Raw genomic sequence first — 19161 nt, forward strand, 5'->3', positions numbered from 1 at the left:
CGCGTATCCATTATGCCTTAATTTCGCGAAGGCCTTTCGGTAAACCGACCCGCCGATTATGCCGTCGGGGAGTAATCGAAATGGAAAACGAGCGGGAAACGTATCCAGAGAAATGCCACTACGTAAACGCGACCTAGGAAGTCCAAACGAACTCCGTAAGCAATCCCAAAGAAACGAAAGTGAGCATAGAGCGTCGTTAAGGTAGTTCCTGAATAATCTACTAAATTCAAGAATTCTTTCAAATTTCGTTCTAAACTAATTTGGAATACAAGAAACCCTTGTAGGGTAAACCAACCAGTGAATGACGTAATTGTTGAATCTACGGACATTTGAGATTAATACTTGAATATATTTATGTATAACAACAAAACAACTGTTGAAATTGAATTTAAATTTATTTTTCTTGAAATTTCTATAAAAATAATTACTTATTCTTATCGTAATTTAAAACAAAAAGAATTATAAAATGCCAAATGTGTAGAAGCCCAGTAAGTGACCGCATACTTTTAATACGAATTGTACTTATTAATGTTTGCTTAATACGCATAACTAAAAATATAGGATATTAAAAGTGCAACTAACACTCCATTTATAAACATATAATAATGTTTAAATTTATAATTGTCACCAACGCAGGCCCAACTGAAGGTTTCTTTCCATAGGCCCAGCAGTTGAACCTCTACAATAAACCAACAGTAGGAAGAGAGTTGGTTTACTACACTTCAATAAAAGCCTTATTAATCTCTAAAAAAAGTAACTGCAAAGTACGGTTTTCTGAAAATTTTATTCGTTTACATAAAATGGACCTTTAATGGTGCCTTTTCCATATTAGTAAAAGGAATATAAATAAAAGTATTACTTTCAGAATACATAGTTAAGTAAAAGTAAACATTTCTTATGTACATTAGAAGAATAAAGAGACCACACAATACATCATCACGATTGCAGGGTACATATAAATTGGTGGAATTATGAAACGATGATAGACTAATTGGAATCGCTATTAGAGCTATTAAAATATGCTTCTGAACCAACACTTTCATAGACTATCATTGATTTGATTTCTTTTACAGCCACATATTTGACTAACATAGTTGGTTACGAACTATCTTAATATGGAGCAATGTTCGCGGAGTACGAAAATGCCGAACACACGTTGAATTTAGCTTCCGCCAAGGTCCGGATAATGGAGCGTTTGGGTAAATATGGCTGGAACAACAGAGGGATTCTACCGCGCTAATTATCCGAAGGGGATTATCCGCGGAAACAGTTTCGTTTTGCAGGATCTCTCTCATTTGGACGGCGCATACGTAGAGGAAGAGGGATGGCGAGGGGGGGAAGGTAGCCGGAGAACACCCCGACGGATTCGAAACGATCTCACGACACGAGGGGAGACAACGAAGACAAGGCGGATGAGCACGGCAGCAACGGGCAAGATATCAGGCAGCACAGGTGGAATCTGGTATCTGACTCCGTGGCGAGGGCCGCTGGGACAGCCAGAACGACCAGAAGGATGAGAACGGGGGAGAAGAAGAGGAGCAAGAAGCGGTCGGTAGGAGACGAAGAAACTAGCTGGAACGGAGGGGGCGGCGCGCGGGAGGGGTGACGCGGCCGAGGCACCTAAACACCCTTGCGTGTATACGCTCGCGCGCTTTCTCCGTCCGCCCAGAAGCGCGTGTGCGTTTCGCCTCGGCTTTAACCCCCTTCTGTTGCGGCTGTAATAATGTGCTCACATATTGGAGTACCTAAGGAGGCCCCAGGAGGAGAGAAAACGGCCCGAAGGCGGAGGAGGAACGAAGAAGAGCAGGGCCCCCGGGAGGGAGACTGACGGGGGCCCCCGAGGTGGACCAACAGGCCCGCGTGTACGTACGAGCGGCAGGAGCGGCGAGTGTGTTGGAGCCCGAGCGTGCCCACATGCCCACCGGCTCGGGTAATAAGAGAAAATAAGTGAAACCCTAAGGTACGAACCGGAGTGGGCATAGGGCGGCTCAAGGTGGACGGTGGCGAGAGGGGGGCCCGGGACGGAGGAGTGGCGGGGGGATGTTGGAAGAGCGGCGATGAGGGAGGGAGGAGGAGGAGGTGAACCTGTTCCCGAGGGAGTTCCTTGACCCTCGGGGGGGCACACTCTCTTGCGAGCCTTCGAGAGACGCGAGAAGCCAGCGGTGTAGCCACCATGATGCCCGCCGGCTAACTCGGGGCCCTCGAGTCAGCCAGTCCCGTGGAAGAGGGAGACGGTAGGCGATGGGCAGGCTGCGGTAGGCAGACGGAAGAAGATGAAGGATGAGAGGCCGCGGTTGCAGAGAGAGACGATGGTACGCGGTGGGAAAAAGGCCCGGGCGAGGGAAGAGGAAGGAGAAATGGACCAAAGAGCGCCACGGTATCCCACTACCGATGGTCCGTCCATCCGTCCGTGGACCATGGTGCACCATACCGCCAAGCCACCACGGGCATCGCACAGTGGTCTGGAGGGTGGCCAAAATTCAATTTCTCAACTTCAACTTCACAATGTAATTTTTTTTGTATGAATTAACAACTCTCCATTTCCATTTTCAGATGATTCTTTGATTAGATATAATATTACGAAGACAAAATCATGAAATTTTGTGTGAATCTAATTGTTTTAATTACTCATTATAGAACATCAAAATACGTGTTTGTATCATACAGTTATATAGGTAAGGAAGTATATTTCAGGTATTTATAGGTGTCATAGGCATTGTTTAGTCGATGTACAAATAGTCCAATGTTTATAACAATTTAAACTTTGAGAAGGCTTATAAAAAAATGATTAAGTGTGATTAACGTCGGACTCTTTTTTTACATGAAAGCTTACACAATTGTTAACAAGAGCATGTAAATTTCAAGTGCAGTCTCCTGCAGTCTTCAATTTTATGTAGACTTTTAGAAATGACGCTCGAGGTAGTTGGGCGTCCCGGATGCTTGTAGCTGCATTGCTGCTTGAGGAGCGATTTGGAAGAAGCGGACTGTCTCGGATGTTTTCATTTCGCGAACCTTATCTACTGTTAGTATTAAGTCTTCTAAACACTATTGGTATATTATAAACGCTATTGGTTCTCTCAAAGCGTATTTCTTTATTTTAAGTTCATTAAGTGAATTGCAGACCATTTCAAATTTTAGAAATTTCAGCAACAGAAACAAGCTATCTAGCATATCACTCGCAAATAGTATGCAACAACAAAAATTGAGCAGGCTTCAGCTACCCACTGAAGTTATATAATTATTATGTTGTACAGTTGTCGAACCACAACCATCAATATCACATTCCGGAATAGCTGACGATGTTAATGTTTCCGATGATGATGATCATGATCATGAAGATAATGAGGAACATAAAGATTTACCTATACTGCAATATTTAAATAATGTGGAATTAGATTTGGATGTATTATAGATAATAATTGTACATATTTTATACGTATAATAATTTTTAATATTTTTTTTTAAGTCAAAGATAATGTTAGAACAGATTCTTTTCTCTTTTTTCTCTAGTACGGATATGATTTTTAATTTTGCCTATAAACTACCGTTTTCCAGACCACAACGCGCGCCATATTAAATCCGTCATTTTGAATTTTGAAATTTTGGTGCCAAATTCGTTATCAGCGACCTAAAAAACCCTTAATCACCAAGTTTCAGAAAGATCAGAATTTTGGCCGCTAAACGTAGGTATCTAGACCACTGTGCATCGCGGGGCTCTCGGTACACAATCTCGAGGACCCGGTGAACGCAGGCACCGAAGAGGAGAGCCCCGACGTTCCGTCGTATCGTCTCGAGTACAGGTTCCTCCAGGGGAGGCTGACCTCGGTGTTGTAACGAGCGGATGATCAGGGCTGCTGGGAGGATCGCGAAAATTTAATTTCGATCGCCGCGGGGATCGTTAAATGGCCGCTCGTTTTTGTTCGGACGGAGATAGATGTTCGCAATTGGCTGGACCTGGCGATCGCGCGCCTCGGTGGGACACCGGGCCACCGGGCCCTGCTTCCCCGGCTAAAACGAATTCGGCGATCTGTAACGTAATGGAGAATCAATGATCGAATGATGCCGAGGTCTTTTAGCACGGCGCTCTGACCTCCGAACGTGGATCCTTCTCTCGTACGATCGAAGAGGCTCCTTGTAACAAAGAAAGTAGGTATTGGTTTCTCTTTTTCAACGCTGTGGTACGTTGTTTGGGCTCGCGGAGTGTATTTGTGGGCCTGTTAATTATGTTAACAGAGTAGAGTACTTGTATAGTGATTCGCAGGTTCGCTGGTACATGTAAGTATACCCGGAGGAGTTACGCGCAAGGTACGGAACGTACACAGAAGTGTTTTCCGATTCTCCAGCAATCCATTTCGCGGAATAACGCGCGCCGTCTACGAGACGCGACTAGAAAGGAGTTCAGCAAAAGGGGGCCTTCCCCCCCCCCCCTCCGTTCCTGGCGATAATTTATTGCCATTTAACCGGTCGTCCCTTCGGTTTGCGCGATAACTCGACACGCGAATTACGTGGAACGTCGTATACGGGGGCAGAAATTCAATGACGATCCGCGCCGATGGCACTTCTCCGCGAGGAGCAGATTACCGTGGCCCGATAGCCCCCGCGTAATGACGGTGGACACGCGACAGGACTTATCCATTATTCATCGTCCGAAAACATTCTTCCGGAATATACATAATTTCGTCCCATCGGGGCGACCTCCTTCTGCACCGGCAGCCTCTCTCACGGCTCGCCCATTTTTTTACCCCCTCGCTAAGAAGGGTCCCCGACAAGTATCATTATCGTTCACGTAACCGTACGTTTAATAATTTTAATTCTCGGAGGTCCCGTTTCACCGAAATAACGAGCTAGACTCGTAGCTTAAGATGCGAGGCAGCGCGTGCATCCACGGGACGAGGGTATTCGCGAGGAAGGGCTTCTTTTTAAGGGGTTATACCTAGTCAGGCGGCCGAAAAGAGGCGAATGTTTGTGATTTTTTTTTGAAAAAGCGGAAGTGTATATTCTTACAGCACTTTTTGCGCTTAAAAGAGCAACGTTCAAAGAACATTTGGTAATTTTTTCGTAGAAAAATATTTAGGTTTATAATAAAATAACAACCCACATCCAAGAAGCCTTTTTAAAAATTTGCTTTTGCGGTGAGCACTGCCATTCGGAACCACATTATCGAAAATCAAAATACAAAAAAGATTTCGTTAATATATTAAATATTCGAAATATATTATTATATTAAATATTCGTTAATATATTATTATATTCGCAAAAAATTGTGCTCGGTAGTTAGTTTGGATTAGATAGTTTAACGGCCCCACGTGGTACCAACTATCGATCACAGTTTTTTTTTCAAATGTCTTGAAAACTAAAGCGAAGCAACGGCAACATGTATAGGAAAAAGTTGTTGAGAATGTTAACGTTCGTATTTCAACACAGCATATTTCAAGGTCGTCGAAATCGGTGAGGACTGCCCTTTTGTAAATAATTACCAACATAATAAAATAATATGACAAGGGAGTCATGTTTCAAATGTGGAACATCCGATTGCGATCAGCATTTGACCAGATTAGCTAAATGCTATGAATGCGCGAAATTTTTGGGTACATATAATTCAATAGATATTTATTTTTAATTTTTTTATGTAATAAATATCTGTTTTCATTTATTTTGTAATCGCTGCTACCATTACACGTTATTTTTAATAGTATTCTCTATGATTATCAAATTCATATGTACGTGAGTAGAGGTGTACCCCAGTTATTGACACAGACATACGAACTTTGACTGCACTTTTGCAATATTGTCAAGTTAAAAATTGTAAAACTGGAGGCATAAATCGATAGTAAATAACTTAAATAACTCCGATTTGGCAGAGCGAAATTCTCTTTTAACCGGAACATAAATTTTTTTTAGAAGCAGTGTTTAGGTGGGTAGAACTGTACCCGGTTATTAACATAAGGGTTAACGGGGGTTGCTACCAGGGACCGTAGAAATGCTTCACGACCTGGAGGATGTCGTGATGAAGTTCTCACGTTCTTGATATCCAGGAAATGCATTGCAGTACGATCTTGAATGCAACATTTGGGGGTTGAAAGTCAGGTGCCTCTTCGAAGCAATTACAGGGACGATTACCATGACACAAACGGCCAACACCATTGGTGCCTGACATTATAATTTTGAACCCGATTCCACCCATTCGACTGCCCCTCGCCATCGAGCAAGATCCACGTCCTACTAAGCATCGACAACCAGCAAACAGTCTGATCGTACCAACTCTCCGACGAAGGTGAGAATACACAACCGGCGCGCGGTGGACGTCGGCGATGAGGCCCGATCGTAAGAGATATACAACGTAGAACCACGAGCAGCGTCGCGGATATCCACCAAGGCCCCAGCATCCACCGACCGGGGCACAAGTGTACCATCGTGTAATGCCTTCTAGAAAGGCGGCGGGGGGGGGGAGGGAGCGAAGGGCCTGTGGGCGAACGGAGACGGAGAGGCTCTCCTGCGGCCGCGGTGCACGCCAGCGCGCACCGTCACCCTACAATTCCCTTTACACAATCGTAGCTGGGCATTGCGCCAACACAGCCAACGGCCGAGGCCAGCGTCTGTACGCTAGAGCTGTTCGAGTACTCGGAAAAAGCGAGCCGAGCCTGACTCGGATCGAAGGACCGAACCGAGCCGAGTACTCGAAAAAAGCGAACGGCTCGAAAGAACCGAGTAGCTCGAAGAAAAGCCAGGACTCGAATTTTCTTCGAGCGGCTCGAATAGAACCGAGAACTCGAATTTTTTCCAGCGGCTCGAAGAAAACCGAGCGGGCCGAAAGTACCGGTGTGCCGAGTAAGTAGTTTGAAGCTTGAATATTTCGAATATTTTAGAATATGTTTAGATACTGGATAATGGTTCGTAATTATTATTATTATTATTTCGGCTTTAATACTCGTTAAACAGAAAATATAGTACATAAGGAGAAAGTAAGATACGAGTAAAGACGAGGTCGCAGTAATAATGTGAGTAATTAAAGTGTAAACTGTGAATGAAAGTATTCTGTAACTATTGAAAATAAATTAAGTTGAAGTAATATTAATAATTACAAACCATTATCCAGTATAGAAACATATTCTAAAAAATTCGAAACATTCAAACTTCAAACTACTTGACACACCGGACTGTTCGGTACTTTCGGCCCGCCCGGTTCTTTCGGCCCTCTCGGTTTTCTTCGAGCCGCTCGAAAATTTTTTATTATTTTATTATATTATTATTATTATTATTATCAACGGGAATACCCTTTAGTATACAAAACATGTTAACTAGTACAAAGAGAAATGAGTCTGGTAACTTATTCTAATAACCTAAGCATATGTGCTTACGCATCGGGGACAGTTATTCGGAGAGTCGACTGAGCACTTTCGAGTTCTCGGTTCTATTCGAGCCGCTCGAGAAATTTCGAGTTCTCGGTTATATTCGAGCCGCTCGAGAAAATTCGAGTTCTCGGTTCTATTGAAGCTACTCGTTTCTATTCGAGCCGCTCGAGAAAATTCGAGTTCTCGGTTCTATTCGAGCCGCTCGCTTTTTCCGAGTACTCGGCTCGGCTCGGAAACCGAGTCTCGGCTCGGTCCGAATTTCAAGCTACTCGAATATTCGTGTACTCGAGCAGCCCTACTGTAAGCTCCGTCCGGCGCGATGTGGGAACGCGAGAGCGGAGAGGCACGCTGGACACACGAGAGAGGCCAAAGCAGCGTGTATAAAGAGGCTACGAGAGTGGAGAGCGAGGACCCATGGGTCGGGGTGAAGAGCGTTTCCCCCGCGATGGTGGGAGTCCGCCGATGCTCCCGGGTGGAGGTGGAGAGGCTGGAAGGGATGGCACTCGGGTTGTAGGGGCTGAAGAGATGGCGAGAGGGAGAGACAGGTGGCGAGGGAGCAAGGGAGACGCAGGGCAGGGAGAGAGAGCGAACTAGTGGCAGCAGGGGGGGAGGCCCGCAGGCCGGCCTGCGGCTCCGACTCAGTATCCCCGGAGCGACCGACTCGTGTACCCCGCGGAGGCGCTGCGTTTTCCGTGCTCCACCGTGCAGAATCGCACACACAAACGCACACACGCGATCGAGTACCTGTGCCCACGCACACACACACGGTGTTTACGCGAGCCGTGCACGCACACGCGGACACGTCAGATAGAAAGGTGCGCGTCCGTACGCGGGGGCTACGCGCGCGTGTGTACCGAGGTCCACACACCTGTTCCGCGGGCCAGGCATCGCCGATACCTGGCGGACCGCGGCTCCTCGACGACGCGTGTTTGTCGCGTACGTTTCTGCCACGCGTGTGCGCCTGGGCTTGGTCTCGTCCACCCCCCTGACCCACGAAGGAAGGTACCAGAGGAATTTTCGGTGCACGGTTCTTCGAGTGGAACTTTGAGAGGGAATAGTGTGGTTCGAGGTATCGCAAGGTGCCCTTCCGTTGGATCGCACGGGATCGTTCGGTGAATCCGTAGTTGTGTGCACGTGACAAGTGACTGTCCGCGCCGTGTGGATTTTAGTATTCCGAGGAGCGAGGTGGCCCAAGAATCCTGAAGGGTGTCCAGCGAACTATAGGCGGAATAGTAGTCGGAGAGGAGTAAGAGCCACCGAAAGGTGGGCTGGATAGTTTCCACGGTGCCGAAGCACGTGCTCCGAAATTGGCACGCAGAGAGAACAGGTTGTCGCGTACAGAGTCGACGGCCACGTGTTAATCCTGCCGCGGTGCGTAAGTGGGTCATCCGCGAAGGATTGAGGAGAGGACGAGGCATGGGTACCAGGTCCGCAGCCGCGTAAACGGCACTGCCGAACAATTAATTGCTCCGCTGCCGAAGTGAAACCAGCGAGCAGCCGCCGGAGAGAAAGGGGGAAAACGAAGAGGATCGTAACGAACCGCCGATATCGCGCGATCAAAGGCGACGCGTACGAGGGAAAGGTACCTGTCGCGGGAGCGTACCCGCGCGTAAACATCCTCGGTGCTCGTCCCGCATCCTCGATACCCCGTTGGAAAACGAGGCGATCTCTCGGCTGCCAGCGGCTCTCCGACCGCCAACTGGTCTGGGACAGTATTCCGTGTCGGAGTGCGCCATCGGATGCCCGTAACCGTACAGTGCTAAACAGTGTACCGAAAAAGTGTGTTGGTAGAGGGATCGTAGATCGAGCGCAGTGCCGCTCACGTTCCTCCTCGAGTTGCACGGTAATCGTAATTGGTGTGTGCGCGGACCAGAAGCAGAAGTGAAGTGTCTCGCCCCTGTCGGCCAACGGATATATACATGTATATCTGGCGGATCTTCTGGTATACGGTGTGAAGAGTGTGGAGCAGCGATCCCGAGGGATATTACCGAGGGAGTTACTGGAACAGGAGGGACGACAGATATAGTTAAATAATTAGGAGTGTCTGGGGAAGAGGGCAGGTGACCCACGGGGAATGGTGATGCGGTAGTCGAGGGATTCCTCGCGGGAAGACATGAGGGCGGCCGCCGCCTACGTCCTGCTCCTTGCCCACCTCATACAGGTACGTGTACGCTTTATCTGCCCCGACCGCGAATCCTCTTCCGTATCCGGCTCATACGGGCACGTAGCTTGTCGACTCCACGGTAATGGATCCGACGGGGCGCGAGTCCCGGTGGCCCTTCGGAGGCTACGCGGAGAAGCCTCCATGGCCGATCGGTGCGCCTCGGAAGAAGTCGTAGAAGTAGGTGAAATCATCTTCCAGCGCAGCGGACGAGCTGGAATCTCCGTTGAACCGTGTCTCCTTAATCGCGGCGCAAAGTCCGATTAGTGTTTATAAAGCGATCGCAGGTATTCAGCGCGTAGAAATCGCAGTAGACCAGGTCCGACCGAGTCGCGATTAACATTGACAGGGCACAGGCAACTTCGCACCGACATCTCTCATCCTCGAGCCTACGTCCGACCAAGATTGCTCTATGAAGCTTCTAGCCAGATATCCATCGACCAGCCACCGCGGAGGACAGCGTAATTACTCGTCGATGCGTAATGATAACGTCCAGCATCGCGATAAGCCGCAATTACTTGCCGTCGGCCGAGCGCTGCCGCATCGATCGCGGAGCACGCAGGATTACATATTAATTACATGCGTCAGGGTGACCGAAGCGCAAACTGTCGCAAAGTGGAGCGATTAGATAAGTAGCGGCGGCCACCGGGAGTATGAATCATTCGATCAGGTTTATTAACTTATCTTAGACACTAATTTGATGAGCGCGTAAAGACGGTCGCCCGAGAGGGCGTCTCTCCTCGCTCCGTTCCCTCCTACCCATTCCGAATCCATCCTCGCGCTCGATGAAGCCATCCGTCTCTAAACAGCCACGGAAAGCTCTCAAGCGGAGTTACCAAACTGTCCCATTGTCGGCGCCGTCGCCTCTTCCGCTCGCTGCTAGCCTTTCCACGCGTCGAGCCCGCTCGCTGCCTGGTATCCGCGGAACCGCTAAACTCGCAGCCAGTCGCACTCGTTGCGTTACCTTCGCTCGACGCCAAAGTGCATGCATACGTAACGTCGCGAACACGCGCTGTCCCACGACGTTTCGCGGCGTTTCCTCCGCGGCGTGCCTCTCCTTCTCGCCCGCTTCCTTCGCCGTCTTTCGCCGCTTGCACAAGGATAGCCCGGCACTCCGCGTCCTCCTCCTTGTTCTCATCAAGGAGATACATACTTATGCCGCGGCTACGGCCTTTTTTCCGCTCGACGCTGCCTCGTCACCCACACTTATCATCTCGTGCCGCGGTATCTCGCATATTGCGCGCGGTCCTGTCTCTGCGTTCCCATTGTACTCGCGTGGCCGCCTTCGCCCGGCTCCCCCTCCCCGGCCTATCTTCCCTTCCCCTCTCGGCGAAAAATGTGTAACACGTTGCATCGGTGTAATGGGACGGTCTTATTTGTATCTTCCTGCGGGTTATTACACGCTCTCGTGCACGCGCCCGTTGTGTATTCAGGAAGTGCGCGCGGGACACGCCGCGGAGCAGATGGAAATTTACTTGCTGGCGATGGATCAGGCGGCGTGACTGAAGTTCAGACGCGGAGTTAGGCCGACGCTCGCTGGGAAAGTAATTCGGGATGGAATTCGGTATAATTTTTATCGCGTCGCGAAGATGGAACGTTTGTTCGGGGGTCCTTGGGAACTGTTAGGAATTTTGTGCGGTAGAGTAGGGTGGAGCATGAATGCGCACTTGAAGTAAACTTCCCTAAATTAGTAAAATCCTTGGTGAGGTAAATGTCCTAATAACTGGACACGTCCCAGTACCTGGACACTTGTGTAAATAATACTGATTATTACATTTAATATTCGCTTTATCCATAAAAGAACTATTTTATTCAATTATTCAGATATTTAATAAAATATTTAGTAACACTCGTAATGAAAATAAATTTTTTTTAACTCTCCAGTTCACACCATTTTAGTATTGCTCTTATCTGATTTGTTAGATAGTCTCTACTTTTTCTTAAGCGAATATTATTAATAAAGTTTAGTATATTGGTACAGCTAATGCAGAGTTAGAAAAATGGTACCTCCTAGTATTCTTTTTTGATTGGAAGATTAAAATTAAAGTTCTTATTAGTTTTTTATTCTCGCGTCTATCTACTGGTACAGTGACATCTCGGAAAATCGTTATTTAACATCTTAGCAATTATTACTTTGTATTCTTGTTATCTTGTTCTAATGATGATATTCAATTCAATATTCATGTGCAAAATTCGCGTGTCACACACGATTACACATAGCCTTAAAATTAGTCATTCAATAATAGATTGTTTTTACTGAAGTTTGTTTTACTGATTTGAATAAATTATTTATACAGCAAAAATATGCCAGTAGGAAAAACTATTGTGTTGTTTTTTTAATTTAATTTCCCGAGAAAATATCCAAATTGCTGTTTCATCATGTGTCCAGGTAATGGGACGGTAAAATCGGGACACCGGGAAATACTAGTTAAGCTGTCCAGGTATTGGGCCATTGTAAGAAAACTAGAAAACTATGAATTCTCAATATTTTACAAAATTATTCAATTCAATAACAACCAGAAATTTGATAATAGTTGTCATTTACCATCTGCTTAGTTCGAGTGCCGCTTAAAATAACTACAACATCGTACCGCATTTCTTATGAAAATAATCTTCAACTTGCTTTCCCCTAAAATCAGAAAACGGTGGCATGTGCTTGTTTTCCACTGAGCCCCTCAATTCTTACAAGTTTGATCAAACAAGTAAAATGCTGTTATTATTAGCAGTACCATTGTGAATGTGTTTAAGGATCTACAAAACAGCCAATTTTTAGACTACCGGTCGATAAACACTGGCCTATTAATTTGGTTCCACGGTGTTTGACATTCGAACAACGTGGACGATCGGGGAAAGCTGCTGCTCGAGAGACCTCAACAACTTAAGAACCCTATAGAGCTTCGATGCGCAATTTAGTGGAGGGCTAAACACAGCCTCCGCGTTCAGAAACCCCAAAACGGTTACCGGAGTGTAATTGGAGCTTAGGAGCGAAAAGCTGGTGCAACGGCCGCAAGATTTACAGATGGAAGCCTCTCGTCCCCCGTTCTCTTGCAAAATCACTTTCGGGGAAGCGCTGCTTGCGCGGGAACAGGGCTCCTGGTTCCTTCGTCGTTCCCCCCCGATGGTTTCGACCTAGTGTAATTAACCGCCGCTGCTGCTCTCTTTCAATTACAGTCCCCGCGGAATTACCGTTATAACGCGCGCTGCTTGCCAGCGAAAAAAAGTTCGGCACAAGTATCCCGAGAAACCGATGAATACACCCTGTCACGTTGCTGGGCCTGCGATTCGTACCCTTTAGGCTCGTTCTACGATAGCATCGATTCCAGATCCTGCGATAGGAGGTATAGAAAAGTATTCTGTCCGAAATCCTGTTAGTGCGTATGAACAGAAGGAAATGAAGTTCACGTGCTTCCTCTAACACCAGCTGTTTACAGACACCCCATAAAACGAGGTTTATCGCTCCCCAAAAAGGGTAGTAAAAAATAAATCATTAATATTGAAACAGACTGGCGAGCGATTTAAGGGATACGCCGATTTCACGATCCTCCGTTGCTCGCAAGCTTCCCAAGTCGAAAACAATTTCACGCTGTTTCGCAGATCGTTGAAATCCGTTGGTCGATCGCGCTTGGACATGGTGATTTTCCACGGCGCGCATCGTAAAATAAAAAATTCGTCTTTTAACCCTTTTGGAAGAAATTCTGGATCATGCTAAAATTTTATACAGGATACAGTAGTCTTGTCTCCTCTTTTCTATATTTCTTCTTTAACAGCCACAAGAAACTCATTAGGTACTTAATTCAGTATACAATTTTTCTAAATTTTTAAATAAGAATTTAAGAGCATCTTCAGTATTATAAATTGTAGATGTGTTCATACGTTCGCAATTAACTAGTAATACATTCATTTACGAAAATAAATGAGATTTATAATATTTTTCCTAGACTTAAGTTTCTCGAGAAATTATAGTATTCCTCGAGAAATAAGAAATAAGCAATTATAAAATTTCTCGAGAAGGAACATTAGTCTTGTCTAACATACGACATAACTGTAACCGAGACTGGTTCACATGCTATACATTACAAACCTTTTTCTTCTTTTTTAAACGATTTTAAGTGCTGTTTTTCGAATAATTTAGTTTCTCATATATTGGAACGTAAAACTGCCGAATTTCATATATTAAAAATAACTTTCCAGGTTTTCACCACGAAAATGGATATAGTTCTTCAATTGACATTTGTATTAAATTTGTAAAATTAAAAAATTACATTTCTGTAGTTTCCGCCATAAAATCGCCAGATCTCTCCACCGCGCGTCAGTCCATTAGGCTTGAAATTGCAGGATGCTTCCAGCAATTATCGTAAACCTCCGTTACGGAGGAGGCTCGTGAGAGATCGATCTCTCCCCGAAAGAATGCGCATGGGAGGGCCCCGCTCCGTGGATCCACTCGGGCGACTTTTATCGGCCCGATTATAATTCATCGTCCACCCCTGGATCGGCGCGTCTTAATTACCCGCCGCGAACGTGCTCGAGATGGATCGCCCCGACTCCCGGCACGAAAAACGTACAGCCGAGCCGAGGAGGAGATCTAGTCAGCCAGCGATCGGTCACGCTTGTACACGCTCCGGACAGACGACTCCGAAGTATCCGCTCGCCGCGCGACTCGCCCCCTCGCGTTCTGGTTTTCGAGGGGTTTTTCTTTTTCACGCGCCGACGGGATTTGACTCGCTCGGAGTCGGCTTCTCTTGCCACCGCGCCGGATTACCGACAACGGCGGGACGATCCCGCGTACAAATGCGGCAAGAGAATGGGAGAAGGGTTGGAGAAAAAGACGCCTCTCGCATGGCCCGCGGCGTTCGATGACGACCCGTTTAGCGCATTAGCGCGTCGCTTCCGCTTTTACCCTGGGAACGAATCCCTGCTGGCTGCCGCGTACGGCCGCGCTCGAGCTGCTTCTTGTTCCTCTTCTTTCCATTCCTATCGCCCCGCGCTCAATTATCAGCGGCGGCCAGTCCCCCGAAGCTGCACGCCGCGCCGCCGCGTCGTCAGATGAGCATGCTCGCGCGGCACCAGCTTCTTCGTGGCGTGACGCCCGCAGGAGCCGGACGAAATGGCACGGTGGACGGGCGGCTAGCGTGACGGAAATGATAAACGCGGTGGAGTGGGGTCGAACAGGTGGAAGTACAAGGACGAAGGCGTGTTACACGGGCACGGAAGTACCGTTCGTGGAAAGCGCCTGGTCGATCCCCCGTCCGGATAAGGGAAATGCAAATGACGGCTAGTTCGGGGATATAGAAAAAACGCTCGACTCGGTTCAATAAATTATTCAGGCGAGATCGAGCGGGAAGAGTGGACCGCGGCTGGGGAACGTCGAGCGGAGGATGAGGAGAGCGCCAGGAGATCGCTGGAGCAAGTGGTACACCTCGATGTCGGGTGTGAAGAGACTGGCGAGAAAGGGAGGAAGAGAGCAAGGCTGAATACCGCGAAGGAGGTGAAAGCAGGGAGGAAGAGAGAGAGAGATAGAGGCAGCGATCCGAGCTGCCGAGGCAGAGCCGGGGCGGGTTAAAGCGAAGCGTTTAGCCAGCGGTCACGCGAACCTCCTATAAAAATCAGCCCCGAGGCGAGCCTCGGCGGATGCTACGCCAGATAGACAGATAATGCCGTCTGGTGGTGTTGTGCGACGCTGTGTGCCGTGGCCCCGCGATTTTCTGGACCACGGGGCACAGGTGCGTGCCCGCGAGTCCTTTCTCCCTTCTGCTGACGGTTCACCAGCCTCCGCGGTGGCTGAGGCGAACAGGCTACCCTGCAACAGCCCGGTATACCTAATGGTTTCACGAGTTCGTGGAAAGGGGGTGCGTGGAAGAAACGGGCCTCGCGTAATCTGCGATAAATGGCAGCTCCGGCGAGGTGCAATCAAAGAGATATGTACGTACCTACTTTAGGGATCAGGCTTTTCACGTTAGCAATGCCATTGTTGGCTACCAATCTCTTTAGGCTAGAGTAATGGTGAAAAGAAAGGTTAGAACATGAAAGACGATGCTGCGTCAGAAACCTATGAATCGCAATATATACAGCACAAAGGAGGACCTTGCAGCAAAGGGGGTGCAGCTCCATCTTTACCTACTTCGTGTAAATTAGAAAGAACTGTTTATAATATAATTGCTTTGACTTGACATTGAAAAGAAAATACTAATTGGAAAATATATATTTTCACAGAAAATAATTACTTATTCTTATCGTAATTTAAAAAAGAATTGTAAAATGCAAAACGCGTAAAAGCCCAGTAAATGACCGCATACTTTTAATAAGAATTGTACTTATTAAAAGTGTAACTACACTCCATTTGTAAACATATAATAATGTTTAAATTTATAATTGACATTTCTTTGCCTAACTTCAACTATGTTACTCGGTGTTCTATATTACGTATACACATGTTCCGACAAGAAATTAAGAATTAGACTAAGAAGAAAGTAACTTTATTGGTAAACTATTGTTGAACAATCAAGAACACACATATTTGATGATAAATTATATCAAATAATAGTTTGTAACATACCTTCACTATAATATTTAACTGTTTGATGCACTTCTTAGAAATTTTTACACCCTTCGAAAAATATAAACGTGTCTCATTCAATGATGAATGCCCGACTGATACTCAATTGTCAGTATCATCGTCTATTGTGTCTAGGGATATAGAGTACACCATTACCTGAAGAGTTCGTTATTTCTTCATCGAAGTATCACGAAGTTCCATATTACGTGCCGTTCCATATTACCTGCTTTTACTCTCCTTAGTTAAAATGTCCTATCTAGCATTTTACCATTTTTCAAGAAATGTTGAAATATTTGAAGTTCCACGCATCTTTTACCTTTTAAGTAAAGTTAGAAAAGCCTACGCGTTTCGTAGAGATCTGGAAGCAGTCTAATTTGTTTATTCTTTTACAAGGACGGTATAAAGGAAATAATAAAACTCCAGTTTTCTCGGATGTTTCGAAATGCTAAATAGAACCTTCTCACTAAGGGGAGGCAGTATATTACACGTCTTAACTCTAAAACTGTAAAAAATGGAGTTGCACCCCTTTAGCTGCAAGTCCCTCAATTGTGTCCTAATATGCATAGTCAAAGCTTTAAAAACCCAGCGTCCTTGATGCCCCCAAGACTGCACCCAAAGTATTCTCATGAGCGCACCCTGCACCCCGCGCGGCTTGACGTACCGGGGGCCATTTTTGCGAGAGCGTCTTCACGGCGGGATTGAATTTTTACGGGGGCCGATCGGTATTTTCTCAGGCGATTTAAGGAGTAATCGTTGCGTGGGCGTATCGTGTTGCCCGTGGGAAGAGCCACGGGGAGTTGTCGCCGCGGCAGAAACGGCAGGCCGTTATCGATGAGCTTTTGTTGGCCCGGTCAAGGGTGGATGAAACACGATCGATGCTCGCCGCCCCCGTGGATCATCCAGTTTCTTCAACCTGATCCGTCTACCTGGCGGGAATCGAGCGGTCGACAGCAATAGGAACAGGTGCGAGTCAAGAGAGTTCCGCGGCGGGCACCGTGTGCAACGTCACACGAGGTGTCCCGGATCGGGCGCAGCGGCGAATACGCCGCGCCGGGTCTCGCTCTATTAACCAACGCGTGTGTCCCAAACTTCGGCTGGGAAGAAGTCTCAATAACAACCTGTTCTCGGGGCCCGCCGGTCGGCGGCTGCATTCTGTCGTCGCGTCGGTTCCACGGCAACCGAGTAATTTATGTCCCACCGTTCTCATTTGTAACCATCGGGCTGGATGGTTTTATGGGCCAGAATTAATCAGCCGCGGCCGACGACACGGCGGGGGGATCGGCGGAGGTGTCAAGCCCGTGATCGACGCTCCCATATTCGCGTGTAAATTTCGCCGTAATTTCGCGACGGCTTGCTCGAGGGGAGCGGCGGAGGGCGAGGAACGCGAAAAACAATCAATCCAGGCGCCCGGGGGGAGCTGAGAAGCCACTTCGGCGAAAATAACGCGGCGCACCGAGCCTCTAATCAACGGGCCATAGATTCCGCGGCCGATTATATGGTTGCGTAATTACGCGTGACAGTGGCCGAGCGATTTGCACCGGTAAATCGAGTGTCGCGGCGATAAGTTAAAAGGGAAAAACGAGGCCGCAGACGGAGATGGCGGGCGCTAAAGGCGCTTTAATCATAATCGACGACGACGTCGCGCCGGTCAAGTTCAGTGAACATGAAAATCAGCGGCCAGACGGGCACGGGGAATCGATATCGGAGGTGGTGGAGAAAGCGTCCAGATGGCTGTAATATTTGGCACCTGGTGGAGTGTAAACGACGCGCCAATGATGCACATTAAATAAATGATGCAAACTTTAATCCCTCGAACGGGGTATATAAACGACGTCTAATACCTCTAATTCCAGTACAACAAAAAATCTAATACTCATTCCCAGCTATCAGCGTCCACTACCATCTACGAAGTTCGCAATTCAGCCATTCCTGACGTCGCACAGTAGGGAAATTTCGCGATTTTATGGCCAAAACCACAAAAATAAAATTTTCATTTCGACAGAATAAAATAAAAACTTAAACAATTTAAACAATTTTAAGTGCTGTTTTTCGGATAATTTAGTTTCTCATAGAACGTAAAAGTGCCGAATTTTATATATTAAAAGTAAGTTTTCAGGTTTTCACCACGAAAATGGATACAGTTCTTCAATTGACATTTGTAATAAATTTATAAAATTCCGAAATTTCATTTCTGCAGTTTCGGCCATAAAATCGCAAAATTTACCCACTGTGCGTCGAACTTTCACCGGGATACTAAATTCCCGCACGAAAGAAAGAGCAAGCTTCCCCTCGGAGGAATAAAAACCACTCGTGGTACTTAGCTGGCCGAGAACCGGCCAGTGGATTAAAAGAAACGACGAATCGAATTAATTCACTCGCAGCCTCTCCACCCACCGAAGGAACGGTCCCGTCGAAGGCCGTTGGAAGGAACGAGAGGGGCGGCGATTAAAATCGGAGAAATTCGGCCATCGTCCGCGATCCTCGTCCTACGGCCTGTCAGAGCGGCGAGGGGAGCGCCTTCCCACGCGGGGTAACAGTTTTTAATTATTTCGGTAATTTGTGGCGGATCGACGGGCCGAGATGGGCCCCCGGGGCGGCCGATAGTATCGAGTGGGTAGCAAATAATATTAAGTATAGGCCTCTTCGCGGAAAGAGAGAGATATATGGTCGGCGGTGGGTTCCGAACGCGCGCGCGAGCGCGCACACGGATTCGCGGCGCGGATGGGGCCCCGACCGGTGTAAAATTAAGTGGTGTTCGGCAGGTCTATTCCAGCGGGTCAGGTAGCGGCCACCGGTAATTACTACCTACGACTTAGGAGCTCAAAGATAAAATGAAAGGCCCACGGACGATTTTCGAGACCGAATTCGCGTCAGTTGTTGTTGTTGTTGCCGTTCCTCCCCGCTCGTGAACCACTAGTCGGGCCGGAGCAGTCCCAGCTCTGCCCTCGTGTTGCTCGTTTTCCGGCTCCGTCGTGGGTCGCGTGAGCGACTGGTCCCTCCCGTCTGGACGGGTCCGGCGACGAGGCTTTTCGAATTTCGATTCCAGATAAAACGACGGGATCGTGCGAATGGTCCCTTGCGGAGCTAACGGAGGA

General features: G+C 47.4%; 1 protein-coding gene across 1 annotated transcript in view; it reads left to right on the plus strand.

Annotated features, from left to right (window-relative positions):
• Nucleotides 1-8013: 8013 nt before the first annotated feature.
• The window catches only part of Ser (protein serrate), a 51486-nt gene continuing 40338 nt past the window's right edge, over nucleotides 8014-19161 (plus strand). Inside the window, exon 1 of the mRNA XM_076810870.1 lies at nucleotides 8014-9513. Within this exon, the coding sequence (XP_076666985.1) occupies nucleotides 9466-9513 (48 nt within the window). The 5' untranslated portion in view covers nucleotides 8014-9465. The remainder of the gene's footprint in view (nucleotides 9514-19161) is intronic.

The sequence above is a fragment of the Andrena cerasifolii genome, chromosome 4 (genome assembly GCF_050908995.1).
Source record: "Andrena cerasifolii isolate SP2316 chromosome 4, iyAndCera1_principal, whole genome shotgun sequence".
Lineage (NCBI taxonomy): Eukaryota > Metazoa > Arthropoda > Insecta > Hymenoptera > Andrenidae > Andrena > Andrena cerasifolii.